The 17111-nt window shown below is 37.2% G+C and overlaps 1 protein-coding gene across 2 annotated transcripts in view; it reads right to left on the bottom strand.

Moving 5' to 3' along the window:
• Positions 1-17111, bottom strand: part of SLC12A1 (solute carrier family 12 member 1) — a 136982-nt gene that overhangs the window by 9313 nt on the left and 110558 nt on the right. For both annotated transcript variants that reach the window (XM_027860925.1, XM_027860926.1), the window contains exons 21-23: positions 10264-10395; positions 9915-10026; positions 8530-8616 (exon numbers count right to left, since the gene is read on the bottom strand). In XM_027860925.1, coding sequence (XP_027716726.1) covers positions 8530-8616; positions 9915-10026; positions 10264-10395 — 331 coding nt within the window. The remainder of the gene's footprint in view (positions 1-8529; positions 8617-9914; positions 10027-10263; positions 10396-17111) is intronic.

Here is a 17111-nt window from a genome sequence, read left to right as displayed (position 1 = left end):
ATCCATCCATCCATCCATCCATCCATCCATCCATCCATCCATCCATCCATCCATCCATCCATTCTAATTTCTCATAGCCGGGACAAGCAAAAGTATAGTTTTCTCCAATGCCAGAACTGTGCTCATGCTTTCTACTTTAGTTTAAACAACAGAACAGGTAAACTGAAAACTCATTAGGGTTTGATTTCCTAAACTAGTCAAAGTTGTACTCTGTGTCTATGTGCCTGTAACTGTCTACAGGTGTATATAGTTTGGACCATTATAGAAGGGCTCATCATGTATAGTAAATTATTTTCAATTTCACTCAGAAAGACTAGAGTGAGATATGTTGCAGATAACCAACATGCATTTGAAGGAAGTGTAAAGGAGATGAGGGGCAATAGCCACTAAATAGTCCTGATCCTTGGAAGATGGTAACCAGAGGTAGGAATTTTCTATGCCAAAATAACATGGTTATCATCTTTGGGTGCTTTTTAAAACAACTGCTTATGAAAAGGACATCAAGTGATACTTACTTAGGAATAAAAGATGTATTTTTTATGATGATGACTACCAAGTGGCTTAGATATTCTCTTTCAGAACCTACAAAATTCAGTGGGGTCTCATATTTCAGAGGGGAAAGCTAGAGACCATCATTGTTAAGTCTTCCATTAAGGAGAGGAAGCAAACTTTAAGGTAAATTTTCTGTTATGAATGATGCCTTTGGAGTAAGATCCTGGTGTGTATTCTAAAAGAAATATTTGAGAATAATCTGTCTTGTTGGTCAATAACCATTCATGAAGCACCTGCTACGTGCCAGGTACTGTGTTACGCACTGGAAGCACTGTGCTAAGTGCTGGCCCTGATATTAAGCCACCCAGATCAGTCATGTTTTTACTGATCTTTTTACTGAACTTGAATGGTTTGTGATCTTGTATACGGCAGAGAGGCTTGTTCAGAGACACTTAGGTCGCATTGCTGGGAATCTTGTATGCCTGGTGATATTTCCTAAAGAAAAATGGTCTGAGGGGACAATTCAGACTAAAAATAGTCAATTTAAGGCTGGTAAAGACTAGGAATAATGGCACAGGATTATAGCAACTGGTGATAGCTGTGGCCAACCTCTGACACAAAGCCTGACTTTATTGGAATACTAGCAGCAGATTTGCCCCATTCATCTCTATAGTATCATAGGCCATCTATAAATCTCATCTATTGCAATCTCATTATACCTATGAATAAAATGTAGTGCTTGGAGGGAGGGAGAGAGAGAGATAAACAGACAGAGACAGACAGAGAGAGAGACAGTATCTCTCACTTAAAGATATTTCTTCATTTAGATATACTGAATGATATCAAAGTCCCTGGAGTATGCTACGCAGAGTAGTGCCTGGTGTGTGTGTGTGTGTGTGTGTGTGTGTGTTTTGCTGCAAGGTCCCTGAGCATCTCTATTATATCCAGAGATGATGTAGAATTCTCAGGAAGTTCTCAAAACAAAATTAACTTAAATTCACTTTAATTTAAAAAATAGGCAGAATATTTTTGTGTCTCTGGGGAAGTGTTGCCAAGAAAGATTAGCAACAACAGGATGTTGCTGTTGAGAGATGGCTGGGAACCACTATAGTAGAAGAAATGACTTGTGATTCCTCATTATAAATCTAAAGTTTTGGTTATGAGGGTCATTTGTTTGTCAAATTGTAACAACAGAATTTGTAATCTACCAAGGTAACAGAATAACCTGTTCTCTGCAGAGAAATATTTCCTCCATATGGAGAAGGACAGAGAAAACGATTATGAAGTAAGTGCTTATCCCTAATCATTATTTAGGCAAACATCAGTCAACTGAATACCCAACTCAGGTCCAACCTATGGAAACATTTTCAGTATCAAATTTTTGAAAAGTCCCATTATCCTCCCACACAGGCTAATAAAATCTAACTCAACCTAGGTGTCATCCTTGACTTCTCAGTCTTTCTAATCCTGCATATCAACCTGCTGCCAAGTCCTGTCAACTTTGGCTCCCCTCTCTCCTCTGACACTACCACCGCCCTGGTGCAGATCTTCGTTGCCTCGTGTCTAGCCTATTGCAACAGCCTACTGGTTGGTCACACTGCTTCAGCCCCCAACCCCACAAGGCAGTCCATTATAGTCAGTTATTAAATTGATTTTCCTAAATGGCAGGGCTGACCATGTCACACCTTTCCTCCCTATTTCAATAAACTATAGTGTTTTCTTATCACCTCCAGGATCAAATATAAACTCCTCTGTTTGTCATTCAAATCCCTTCACAACCTCGCCCCCTACCTTTCCAGTCTTCTTACTGAGCTCCATATCATGTGTGATCCAGCAACACTGGCATCTTTACTATTCCCTACATAAGACGCTCCATCTCCAGATTCCAGGCATTTTCACCGGCTGTCCGTTATGCTTGGAATTCTCCCCATTCTCATCTTTGCCCCCTGGCATCCCTGAAATTTTTCAGTTCTCGCATAAAATCTTACCTTCTACAAGAAACCTGTCCAGATTCCCCTTAAATCTAGTGCTGGAAGGCACTCTGTTGATTATTTCCAATTTAGTCTGTATTGTTTATACATTGTTGTTTCCATGTTGTCTTTTCCATTTGACTGTTAACTCCTTGAAAGTAAGGTTTCTTTTGCACATTTTTGTTTCCCCAGTGCTTAGCACAGTGTCCAGCACGTAGTAGGAGCTTAATATGCTTATTGACAGGCTGACATACCAAGTGGAGGCTGTGCGGTACAATGGAAAGAAGACTGAACGTAGAGTCACAGGACCTGAGTTAGAATCCTGGCTCTACCACTTTCATCCGTGTGACATAGGGTAAATCACTTAAAATTTCTGGGCCTCAGCGTCCTCATTTTTAAAACGAGGAACTTAGAATAGATGCCTTGTAAGGTTCCTTCTAGCTCTCAACTTATGATCCTAAGGTATTTGTAGTGAGGTTTCAGTCTTGAACAAAATGGGGCTGGGGCCTGTGGGGCCCCCTAATTCCTGCTTTTGCCTTCTGAACAGTAGAGGTCCCACATCACTCAAACCAGGCATGCAATGAGAGGAAGGAATCTATATTTCCAAAGAATGATGGGTTATGTGAAGATCAAGTGGATATCAACATGGCAGAAGCTACCTCAGTATACCCTATGTCAGACACAGAAGATGGAGGGGCATATAGGAGCATTATAGAAGCTAGCATAGTAGATGCCTATATGGCTGAACTCTTAATTGGATAGAAAACTATGTCAAAAAAAATTGTAAGGAAGCAAGAGAATGGAAAAGACTATCAGGTGAATGAATTTAGAGGCCAAAGGATCCATCTTGAATTGTCATTAAAAATAAGTCAGCAAACCAAAGCAATCTTCAGTTGCTGAAAATACACCTGAAAAATGATAATTTGGATATGAAAAACCTCATTTCTGAACACTAATAGTACTGTAATTTTGACTTTCCCACAGGGAAAATTTGATAAGTAGAAAGCTAAGTTTAGGCTAAGTTTAGCCCTAAACTCTACAAAACACTGTGGAAAATAAAAAAGAAGCAAAGAGACATTTTTTACCCCCAAAGATCTTGCACTATATTTGGGGCACACAGGAAGCCCCTGTCTTCTAGCCAAGTGGGATATGGGAAGCCTTGGATAGAGGGTTTGCAAAGGTGAAGTATTCACATTAAGTGCTACTACCACGTCATATGTATAGCTGGATTGCCTAGGAGAACAATAGTATGTCTTCTTATTAGTCATTGGGGGTAATAAATGACATGTTTATCAGAACAAAACTGGGGTGGGGGGATATCTGAGGGTCTTAGTGGACTAAAAGATCAGATGAGTACTGTAATGAAGAAGCCACAATTCTAATGCTAATGAGAATGTAGTCTGCACTGATGCTTAGTGTCAAAAACATGAGAAGCAACAATCCTGAGACCATAGCTAAAGTGTTGTATTCCCTTCCGGTGACTACATTTTAGAAAGCATATTGATAGAGTCAAGTGCCTGCCAATGAGGCCAGGAAGGTAAGAGCACATAAAGATTGGCTGAAGGAACTGTGGTTGTTTTGCATGGAGGATAGAAGACAGGGAAAACATGATTACTATTTTAAACTGTTTAAAGGATTGTCCTGTTGAAAAGAAAGTAGATTTATTTTGCTTGATCCCCAGATGAGAAAACTAAGTTCAATGGGTGGAAATTGGAGTGGCAAGTTTCAGCTAGATACACACAGATGGATAGAGAGGGTGTGGACCAAAGGATCTCTTAGAAGTGAGTATTCCCTCCAGTGATGCATATTGCAGCCCATCCATGCCTGCTCTTCCTGTGTGACTCTTGTCAGGATCCTCCCATCAATTTGCCAAAGGGATTCCACATGATGTACTTTGGCTTTCTTCTTGTTCTTTTGACATAATGTAGATTCTAGTGGACACACGAGCTATCTATTGCTTGCTTTTTCCTCATTCTCACTATGGGATTAGCCATTTTTCCCTCAGTTATGCATTTCTCTGATGGCATCCTTTATTCTATTTCTCCTGCATAATTCCTTGTAAGTAAGGTGTTTTAGCCAGCGTGGATTCAGCGTATGTCTTGTCATTGCCTTTTGAGTGATCCTCAATGATACTTCTTTGAACACAGTAGTATCTACGGCTTGCTGACATGTGATATTATCCAAGTATGGCATTCAGGACATGGGCCATTGTTACAGAGAGAAATTTGAGGTCATTGAAAGAACCATGCAATTTTCCAAAGGCAATTTGGCCTGCTGCCCTTCTTTCGTTCAATTCAGTAGTCGGTGCATTATCCATTTACAGTGTCTGTCCATGATATATTTACTGATAGATGAGTTCTATGGTTTCTCAGTCCAACTGTATATCGTAATTTGGACAATAGCCGTTCTTCATTCACATATTAATTTTTCCTGAGTGAATAGTTAGGCTGCTATCTTTTGAGTAATCATGTATCTCATTTAGGAGGCTGTGCAGTGTTTAGAGGCTTGATGTAATCAGTACAATGGTATTCACAAACAGGAGCGTCTGGAGGAAGAATCCCTTTCCATTTGAACTCTGTTGTGCATATCCTCAGTGACAGTGGTAAATATCTTTGGCAAGCATATGTCTTGCCTGATAATTATAACTGGAGAGTCAATGAACAAAGTTATTTCTGTTGTTGGAATCTTGAATGGCATCTATGCAAGGGAGACATCTTGTTGGAAGAGGGCCTTTAAGATAGTGTTTTGTTCTATCAAAAAAATGCTTTTTTCATAACAAACAAAACAGTGAAATCTTATTCTCTATACCTTTCAGTCAGTTGTGTGATGAAAGATATGACCTGATGTAGAAGGTCATTTGAGAAAAACTGTCTATTCCCTTCTATCTGGGTCACTGCTCTGCAACTGGTACAATATATTCAAATATTTCTGGGAAAAAGCAGTTCTCTAGGTGACTAAAAGCAGTCCAGAGCATAAAAGCAGATAAAAGCTACCAGCAAGAAGGTTAAAAGTAGTCAGCTAAGAGGTTTCCTGGGGATTCAGAAGCTCTTTTCTAAAGTCCTAAAATTGCTTTTATGTCCATAGGGCTCATAACTGGGTCTTAGATCAATCCATCTTGGGGCAAAGTTAACCCAAACCTCCCCAGTACTGCACCACAACTTCCTTGCTCAAAAAGTGTTGTGGGAGTATAAGGATTGAACTTAGATCTCTCCAGATCCACCAGTATATTATGGACCATAACATATTCTCATATTCTCCTCAAGGATACCCTCAATGTATGTATGCATATTATTCTCATAAAAAAAACTTTGTATAGCTGGGAATAGGCAGACGCGTTAGAAATTACTGATATTTTCCATTGCCTCTTGCTGTTACTATAACAAGGTCAAAGTTGTTCCTCCCTTCCCCCTCATGCTTTTGGCATCTTCTTCAGAGACCTTGAGAATTAATCCTTTGGTTCTCCTAAATTTGTATTGCTTCTAATTTGACAGCCTTGTGCATACTTTCATTTTCATCCAGCTTTTGCCATATATGATTTCTTCAGGGCCATTTCTTCTTTCTCATGCAACAGCATATCTGTGACCAAATGTGGTGGCTCTGCTGTCCTTGATGATGAAAGTTCATTATAAAAATCATTATAAATATTTTTCATTGTCATTTGTTTATTGACCTTTTGCTGGTTTCATCCTTGAATGATGTTGCTCATAATAAGGAACATATTCCTAAAATTTAGAGTTGTTTAAAAGTAAAACATATGGGGCGGATAAAGTGCCGGGCCTGGAGTCAGGAAGACTCATCTTCCTGAGTTCAAATCCGCCTCAGATACTTACTAGCTATATGACCCTCACTTGCCCCTGTTTGCCCCAGTTTACTCATCTGTAAAATGAGCCAGAGAAGGAAATGGCAAACCACTCCAGTGTCTTTGCCAAGAAAACCTCAAAGGGGTCACAAAGAGTTGGACACGACACTGAGGTCCTCTCAGTAGAGGCCTCCTGTAAAGGATGTTGTCGCAAAAATTCCTGCTTTAGGCATGTATTGGACTAGATGAGCCATTTTAATTCAGAGATTCTATGATTCTGAGGCTTTTAAGAAGGAGCAGTAATGATCTGCCTTGTGGTCTTGGACTGTGGAAATTGGCGTAGCCTGCCTTGTTGAAATCTAACTCTGCCGATGGGATATTCTTAGTTTGTACCCTTCATGCCCTGTAGCTATTCTAGGTCTTTCAGTTTCAGAGGATTTACCCCGGGGAAATGAACACTTGATAAATTATATATATATATATGTATATATACACACACACACACACACACACACACACACACACACACTATATATATACACATATACACATATATGTGTGTGTATATATATATATATATATATTTTTTTTTTTTTTGGTGGCCTGATTTGTCTTTGAAAACCTAGAGAAATCCTGTGTGGTAGATTAGTTCTGAATCTCTTTCAGGAATTCCAATCACACGGGAAAGGATTTTGGAGGCTAGTATTGAGTTACATTCCTTCCATTCACTCCTGCCTAACTGCCTATGTAGATCCTCTAAGTGAATTGGCAGCTCAAGGTAGCTTTGAAACTGACCTACCCATCCCAGCAGTTTCAAGCTTATTTGATTATATAGAAGAAACATACTAAGAGGAAAGGACTTAAGGTGAATTGAAATTCATCTATTCTTCAATTAAATGAAAATTCTGAAGGCCACCAGAGAGTATTATACTAGAGTCCAGTTCGTGTAGGCATGTTAATTCTGTTTTCCGAAGAGAATTGCAAAAAGGCTCATTTTGATTAAGAACGTGTAGTAATTGTAGAATTTATTAAAGTAAAGCATTATAGATCTGCCTGGCATAAAATGCAAATATGACAGCAGAGTGACTTAGACAATTGTATCTCAAGTAGCTTTCTTATAAAATTAAGGCATGGATTCTGTTACAAAGCCATTTGAAATGGCTGATAGTATAGTTACAGAGAGCTAGCATGGCATAGTGGATAGAGCTGGCCTCAGAGTTAGGATGATTGGGCTTCAAGTCTTGCTTCTTACACATACTGGCTCTGTGATCCTGGGTAAATCACTAATGCCCATTGTCTCAGGCAATTCTCAGGGACTATGAGTCCCACCCAGAGAACGTGCTTATATGCATTGGCAGAGGGAGATCCCTCACTGGGAGTTCCCCATAGTGATGAAACTACAGGTCTAGTTTCTTACTACCCCTCTTTTTCTTTTGCGAGGCAATGGGGTGAAGTGACTTGCCCAGAGTCACACAGCTAGTAAGTGTCAAGTGTCTGAGGCCAGATTTGAACTCAGGTCTTCCTGAATCCAGGACCGGTGCTCTATCCACTGTGCCATCTAGCTGCCCCTTTACTACTCCTCTTAAAACAAACAAACCAGTTGTATTAGTCTCATAAATCACCAAGTGTTTAGTGGCTATTGCTTTGATAATAAAATAGAATCTTGAAATTTGGATAAATTGGCATTTTATTATTGGTCACATATACAATGGGAATTTATAAGCAGGAAGATAATTTAGGCCATGGATTGGAAAAGGGACAGTCAGAGATTGAGGGAGCAAAGAAATGTAGAAGTACAAAGAAAATGGAGAAGATCAGAAAATACAAAGGGCAATAACTCTAGGGAACATAAATGTGCTGGGCTATACCTGAACACCTTACTCCAAAGTATATGTATGCTCTGTACAATACAATAGTCTATTTCCCCAAGTTGTTCATAAATGCCCCCCCAATTATAGATGCACCATACATGGCTTGGCATGATAATATCTATCTATCCATCATTATCATCATCATCATCTGAATTTCTTTTGAAATTTTCAAGCATTCTCTTCACTGTGCAAGTCTCATTGGCCATTTGAAAGTAGCCTACACAACAATTTATTGGCTAGTTCCATGTTCATTATTATTTTAGGCCCCTCTTAGTTCTATGATACCAGAAACTGACGGCGGTAAAAGCCTAACTTTCTCACTCTTTAATAATGAGCATAAAAGGGAATAAGAGATTACTGTGGAGGTAAATAATGGATTTTGATAAATGCTTCATACCTTTCTTTGTTTGGTTTAATATTGATGTCACCAATGATGTGGATGTCTGCAAATTTTATCCTAAATTTGCTCAAAAGTGAAGCCATCCTAAAACATAAGAAAGAACATTTCATCATTACATATTTAACTACTCTCAATCAAACAATATTTGTGTTTGAGTTAAGATATCAAAGCAATTATGTTTCATTTCAACTTCGCTTCTCAGGCAAGCTAATTTATCTAAAAGATTTTAGTTAGTGTTTGATTTTCATTACAACGCTTGATAGATATATTAAGTTTGGGCTCAAATTGTTTCACCAAAGCCCCAAGAAAAAGTTGTATAGGTACAAAAACCAGACCTAGAAAATGGGACTAGAAATGTACATTTAAGGAAGAACAGTGATAATTTGTTCACATTTCTTTCAACTTGGACTTTTTGCTAGATCTTTGATTTCATCAGTGTGCATACTCCTTCCACTTGTACATATTACAGTCCCTCCATAACTTTTCTTTCTGTGCAAAAAAAAAAAATTATTGTTCACATCTACACAAATCTCCCAGAGAAAATCTACTCAATGCACTGAAGTCTTTCTTTGATGCTTTTAGTAGTTAGTGAATACCAGTGGAAAGCTCTGATTATCTACCTATTATTCATCACTTTTGCTATATGATGGGGCTTACTCCATTTTCTGGATACTCTTGATACTGCTTTTTATGTCAATTTTTGCGTGTAAGTCAACACTGGTATTGAACTGTAGTCTACTTATGCCTAATATGCCTTTATCTGTTGCCCTTTGGGTCACCTGAAATTTCATTTCTTCTAAGATTATTGTGCTTTATGATTATCAGGTATATGGCACCACTAGGAGAATAATAGTGATAATCATAAATGTGCACACCTCCACCTTTTTAAGGATACACTTACTCAGTTGCAATACCAACACCTGAAGGTTAGTTATTGAATTAGTCAGTTGCATCTATAAAACTGAAATCATCACTTGTATTTTCTCTTCTATCAAGCAAATGTAGGTATAACTTTAGGAGTCTCTATCTTTTGAATAGTTCATTAGATAAAACCAAATAAACATTAAAGAAAGTAATGATATTCCCATTCAAGCCTGAAAATGAAAATTCTCTGCCAACACTGGAGAGGGTATTGTTTTAAAAGCATTTAATTTTTCTAGTTGGGGGAATATGGTGATTTAAAAAAACAAAGCTGATGTATTCATCAGTTGCCTAGAATAGTGAATTATGGGAAAGAAAATAAATCTGAACTCTGTCAGAATAGCTTTATTTTTATTTCAGTTGTACCTAAAAGATTCTTAGGGGCTTTAATAGGAGCAGTTAAATAGTATTAACTATAAGCCACATACATATTTTAAATGACAGAAATTGTCAATACGTACACTATTTTTTCTTCTTCAATACGGTTTATCTTGCCTCCAACATAAATCCTTAATTTGCAGTCTTTCCATTTTTTCCTGAGAGTCAGGATATAGGGGATTAGGAGTGTTAACCCTGGAGGGGAAAAAGTTGATTACGACTCTGTGAGATGAATGAATGTGTATAAGTGATAGAGAACATCTCAATTTCTTTATTCAGTCCTATATTTATAGCGCCTAATTTTTTTTATCTCTTTGGAAAATGTAGAAATTTCATACCTCATTTGTTAATGTTATATGTTTCCCATATATTATGCTAAATTTTGTCAATAGAGAAATCCTGCTCCATGCTGTACTTTTTAGCATCACTTACCTCCATCATCAAACAACCACCAAACATCAATGGTGCCTTTGCCTTGCTTCTTTTTAAACTGAGTGCTGGCTTCCACCAGTCTCTGATTGAACTCCCCCACGTGCATTGATTGGATTGTGTTAATACCACTATCTGAAATGAAAAAAGAAAAATTTGAAAATGGTAACAAAGTAACTTTCCAATAAATCAGTTGAGTAAAACAGAAGGCGTCTAATGATTTTTTCCCCTTTATGGTGGGAAGGGTTAAATTTTGAAAAATTGGGTAGATAAATAATGTATTCTATTTTCTGTCTTTTTCTCTATTTTTATAATGTTTAATATCACTTTTTACTTTTGAATGAAGATTTAGGACTGGCCTAAGAATTACAAATTTTATTATTGGAGATCTTTGTGTGTTTTCAGTCCTTGGTCCTCTGCCTCAAAGAGGAATTGCGGTTTAGTCATATGGCAATTCTAATAACATGACAAATTTATATTTTGTAGTTTAGAAACACTAAACAACCACAAAACCCCCAAGACAATTTCCAAATTTCAGATGTAAATTTGCTTGAGAATTCTAATCTTTCCGATTTACCTAAAAATAAAAAAAATATTGTTACAGAGGTCCTTAAATATATCACATATGATAATATATTTAGAATTTTATAGTTACAGGATATATGAATATTTTCTATATCACCTGAAAATTTGGTTTTACAAAATTCTCCAGGGCCCGTCTACCATCTTGCCTCTATGCCTCCTCCCCTGCTTTTGAAGGTCCTGTTATCTCCATTCCCTAAGAGTAGTTTTCACCCCCCTCTTTTTAAGGAATCTAATAATAGATATCAAAATTAGAATTGCATAGGTTTTAAAGATACAAAAAAATACACAGTATAAAATTTCAAAATAAAAGCAACTTTTGCATATATGAGGAACTCCATTATTGAGGCCTGTGAGAGCCAATTGGACCGATATTGGTTATGGGTGGGATGTTTGAGGGTGTTTTAAAACTGGTATTTCTCTCCTTAATATCTACTTTTTAAGATCTCTAGTTTCCTTCAAAGTTCAGCTTAAGCTCCCCCATCTACAACAAACCCTTGTTTGATCCCCGCCCTGCTACTATTGACTTCCTTTCCTCAAAAATTATCTTGTATTTATTTTGTGTATATTTATGAAAGTACATCATAGGCATGCATTGGGCATGTGCCAGCAAACAAACTCTGGAAGAGCATTCCCATTGGCCTTTCTCTTATGCAAGTTACTTTCCTTAATAGAATGTAAGCTTATTGAGGGCAGAGATTGTTTTATTTTTGTCTTTGTATTCCTATCCTTTACACATAGAAAATGCTTTTAATAAATATTTACTGATTGATTGAACTCTAGTATACAATTTGTAAGCATCTGAGAAAAATAAAATCTTTCAAACAAAGTAGTAACCTTTGATTTATAAAGCTATAAGCTAAGCTTCTAGGGGCACCTGTTAAATAGGTTTCTTAAGCTTTGCATCATACCTTCCTTCTCCATCATTATGATTCTTTCATATCTCTCAAAGAACATGAAAGAAAAATAGGTACTGAAACCAGTTTATTGAATTACTCTCATATTCTAACGACTTTCCTCCCACTGACTTCTCATTAAAATATTTTTTTAAAAAAACATGAAAATGCCAATTTTTCATTAAGTTTAAAAATCTTTCAAAAACCTAACAAAAGTAGGCAAATTTTATTATTTTTTAAAAACTAATTAAACCTTAACTTTGACAGTGAAACTGCTAACAAGGAGTTAATAGCATATGGTTAAATGTCTTCGGCCCATGTGCAAATAGGCACTTGGTCACAATGGACCTTAGCCTGAATATAACTTCATATTCTAGTTTTCTTTGAATGTTATGGCTTTGTTATTATATATTTTTTTCTTTTCTTTTTTTTTTTTTTTAGTGAGGCAATTGGGGTTAAGTGACTTGCCCAGGGTCACACAGCTAGTAAGTGTCAAGTGTTTGGTTTGAGGCCAGATTTGAACTTAGGTCCTCCTGACTTCAGGGCCAGTGCTCTATCCACTGTACCACCTAGCTGCCCCTGTTATTATATTTTTAAAAAAATTGTTGAGACAGTATTTAAAGTAGAGCTGACAACCTTCTTTGAGGTTTCTCTCTGATCTAACAGGCTCCAAAGATTCTTTGTACTATCTTTCAGTATTGACATATTTTGGGATTGAGAATTCTAAAGCAATGATCTGCTTCTATCCAGTTTCAATTTCCCTAGTCTTGATTGGACCCATGAGAGAGAAAGAACATTTATAAACAAAATGGTCTGAGGCTTACTTTCAGAGTCAAGGAACAATACTGAATGTTTAAATTACTAAATGAAATACACACTCACTCACTCACATACACACACACACACACATACGGTTTAAATATAGAGCTCTTCACACAATGATTGGGTAGCCACTTATACAGTGATATGTATTAGAATTCTCTTACAGAATCCCGGGTTTGACTAGATCAGGAGCTTATAAACTTTTTTGGTGTTACAGACTCCTTGGCCAGTCTAACAAAGTCTATGGATTTCTTAGAATAATGTTTTTAAATAACGGAAGGAAATACTACATTTTAACCAGAGGTTAGTGAGAATAAAGATGTAACTTTTTTTCCCATCCAAGTTCACAGATCCCTTGAAATCTATCCACTGACCCCAGGTTAAGAACCTCTGGATTTAGATAGTTGTCAAAGTTTCTTCCAACTCTGAAATTCTATGATATTGTGAAACTCTGGCCTTACTTTCCTGCAATCTGTTACTGTCCAGGGAATGTGCATAAGAATGACTGAGGGAAGATTTAGCTTAGATCTTAAGGCCCAGAAGAGCTACCAAGCAACCAAAACAAACAATAGTATGTGTTTGACATGCCAAGTATGATTTGGAGTATATGACACTACATGCCCTTTTTTCAATTTTAATTTTGTTTTGCCTTTATGGATCATGTGACAGCCTGAGTTTTAGAGAAGGATACATATTTGCTAAAGCAATATATAAAAGGGAAAAAAAAAATCTCCCATGATAATATGGCTTCTTTTCATTGACAGGGAAGAAAATTAGATGTTTTACTGCCTGGGAGAGAAAAGCACCCAGGAAAAAATCAATGAAGTACAATGGAAATGACATCAGACTTGAGAGTCATGAACCCTAGATTCTTATTCTAACCTGGCCACTAACTAGTATGATTTTAGGCAAGTCAGCCTCTTTGGATCTCAATTTCCTTATCTGTAAAATGAGGTCATTGAAAGATTGGGAACCTGGCTTTAAAAACTCAGTCATTCTAGTGCCTAGCTTTCTAAATTTCCATCACATTTGGGGATAGAGATGCTTAAAATCAGATTTGCTTTGTTATTAAATGCATTCCCCTCACTAGAATGGAAGCTCTTTGAGGGCAAGGACTATTGATATCCCCAGTACCTACCCTAGTACCTAGCACATAGTAGGTACTTAATAAAAGCTTGTAGATTGATTGATTAATGGATTTGCTTGAATTAAACTGAAGTCTTTGTAAAAGAAAGAGGAAGCCATTTAGTATTTGAAGAATCAGTGTGATGTAGTGGAAAGAACACTTGGTTCCATTCCTGGTCTGCCTCTTATTACCAGTGTGACTTTGGGCAATTCTTTGAACCTCTGTTTCCTTATTTGTTGGCACCTCACTTCAGTGTCATAGGGTTGAAAAGTAGCTTAGCTTTGGAAAGTGTTAGACAAATGTGAATTGCTATTATTGTCCACATGGTAGGGACTTTTCTTTCCTTCTTTCATAATTAATACCATCTACCCAATCAAATAGTCTGATAGGATCATAGATATAATAATAATAGTCATTAATATAGTCCTTTAGGGTTCTCAATGTGCTTTACTAAGATTGTCTTACTTTATCCTACCAACAACTCTGGGAGGTAGGTACTATTATTATCCTCATTTTACATTTGAAGAAACTGAGTCAGGGTTGCATAGCTAGTAAGTTTCTGGGATAAAATTTGAAGTCAGGACTTCTTGGTTTTTTCGGTTTTTTTTTTTTTTGGCTAGGCAATGGGGTTAAGTGACTTGCCCAGGGTCATACATCTAATAAGTGTTATGTGTCTGAGGCTGGATTTGAACTCAGGTCCTCCTGACTCCAAGGCCAGTGCTCTATCCACTGTACCACCTAGCCGCTCCAAGTCAGGACTTCTTGATTCGAGGTCTTGTCCTCTAAGAAGCCTAAGAGGTCATCTTTTCCAGTCCCTTAATTTTATAGATAAGGAAACTGAAGCTCAGACTTGTGTAAGGTCACATACTTAAATTGACAGATCCAGGATCCAAACACAAGTTCTCTGACTCAAAATCCGGTGCTTTTCCCACTGCCTTCTTTATTTAGACTCTCCTTTCTATGTCTCCAACAACCAAGCAAATGCAAAGTCCTGTCAATTTTTTTTCTCTTCAGTATTTTCAATGCTGTTTCTTTCCATTCCCACAGCCACCACCCTCTTATCACTTTTTGTCTGCCACTCTAATCTAAGTTTCACACAGCTCCTCAGGTAAACTTAATTTCACTCTCTGATAACATCATTCTATTAAAAAACCTACGGTGGCTTCCCATTTCCCACTAAATAAAATGCAAACTCCTACCTTGGCATTCAGTGCCCCATAAAATCTGGTTCCAGCCTCCCACCTTTCTTCAGACTTTGCCACCATGCATAAACTGGTTCTTTTTTCCCCCTGTGCCCCCATCTTCTGTTGGTGAGTTCCTTCCAGAACCTCCATTTTGAAGGGCCAGACAAGATCCTTTTTCAAAATTACCCTTTATTCTATGGATTTTGCTGCTATCCACCCACTTCGATGCCTCCACCCTGCCTTTCAGCTTACTTGTAGGTGCAGCCTTTCCCCGCTAGAAAGTAAGTTCCTTGAGGGCAAGGATGGGCATTCTTTCTGCTTGTATTTGTTTCCTTGATATTTAGTACAATATTGGTCACATACTGAATTGATATGACTTGATTTCCTAGCTTTGTTCATGGCAGTACTCTTTGTACAATACATACTGTCCTCTCTTGTCTCTGACTCGCCGTCTCCCATATCTGAAATGAAGACTGTCCCCCATTTTTGTTTGTTTAATTGAGCAAGTATTTATTGAGTACTTACTGTGTTGAAGGCATTATGCTAGATTATGGGGTTACAAAAGCAAAAGCAAAAATTGACCTACTCTCAGGAAGCTATCATTTGTACTGCTAAAATTTCTCCCTTCCTTCAAGATTCTACCTGGGTGCCACTTTTTTCTTTTTTTTTCTTTTTAAAATTATTATTTATTTTTAACATTAAAAATTGAATTCTAAATTCTCTCTCTCCATTTCACCACTCCCTCACCCACTGAGAAGGCAATCAATATGATATTATACATGTGACATGTAAAACATATTCCCATATTAGCCACATCATGCCAAAAGTAGCAAGAAAAATAAAAAAAGTGAGAAAACTGTGCTTCAATTTGTACACAGAATTAATCAGCTCTTTCTCTGGAGGTGTATAGTATTTTTCATCATGAGTCCTTTGGAATTTTCTTGGATCATTGTATTGATCATAGTAGCTAAGTCTTTCATAGTTGATCATCATTACAATATTGCTGGTACTGTGTACAATGATCTCCTGGTTCTGCTCACTTCACTTTGCATCAGTTCATATAGCTCCTCCCATGTTTTTCTGAAATCATCTCCCTTGTCATTTCTTAAAGCACAGTAGTATTCCATTACAACCCAAGCCACAACTTGTTCAGCTATTCCACAATTGATGGGCATCCCCTCAGTGTCTAATTCTTTGCCACCACAAAAAGAGTTGTGTTAGAAATATTTTTGTATGTATAAGTCCTTTCCCTCTTTCTTTGATCTCTTTGAGGCACAGCCCTAATATTGGTATTGCTAGGTCAAAGGTTATGCACAATTTTATAGACCTTTAAGCATAGTTCCAAATTGTTCTCTAGAATGGTTGGTTCAGTTCATGATTCCACCAATAATTCCTTAGTGTACCTTTTCCCACCTCGTCCCTTCTGGCAGTTGTCATTTCTGACAGGTATGAGATGGTACCTCAGAGTTCTTTTAATTAGCATTTTTCCAATTAATAGTGATTTAGAGCATTTTTTTTCATAAGACTGTAGAGAACTTCGATATTTTCTTCTGAAAACTGCTTGTTCATAACTCTTGACAATATATCAGTTGGGAAATGGCTCTTATTTTTTTTTATAAAATTGACTCAGTTACCTATATATTAAAGGAAAGAGACCTTTATTAGAGAAACTTGTTGTAATTTTTTATATTATCTATGATACCTTTTATTGAAATGTAGTTTCTCTGATTATCTCTTTTAATTAGGTCTATGTTTGCTTTTACTTTGTCTGATATCATGATTGCTACCCCTGCCTTTTTTAAGTCAGCTGAAGCATAATAGATTTTGCTCCATCTCCTTATTTGGACTCTTTGTGTATGTCTTTCTGTTTAAAGTGTGTCTCTTATAAACAACATATTGTTAGATTCTGGTTTCTAATTCATTCTGCTGTCTACTTCTGTTTTATGAATGAGCTCATCCCATTCACATTCACAGTTATGATTACTAAATGTATTTCCTTTCATCCGATTTTCTCTTATCTTTCTCTCTTTCTTTTTATGCTGTCCCCCCTCAAAAGCCTGTTTTGCTTCTGACCACTTCTTCCCTTAATCTGCCTTCTCATTTATCAGTCTCTCCTCCCCATTTCTCTTATTCCCTTCCCTTCCTATTTACCTATTGGCTAAGATAGATTTCTATACCCAACTGCCAACTAAGGGTGTGTGTGTGTGTGTGTGTGTGTGTGTGTGTGTGTGTGTGTGTGTG

This window comes from Vombatus ursinus, unplaced genomic scaffold (assembly GCF_900497805.2).
Source record: "Vombatus ursinus unplaced genomic scaffold, bare-nosed wombat genome assembly UNPS02014335.1, whole genome shotgun sequence".
NCBI lineage: Eukaryota > Metazoa > Chordata > Mammalia > Diprotodontia > Vombatidae > Vombatus > Vombatus ursinus.
This window is presented reverse-complemented; position numbering and strand designations above follow the sequence as displayed.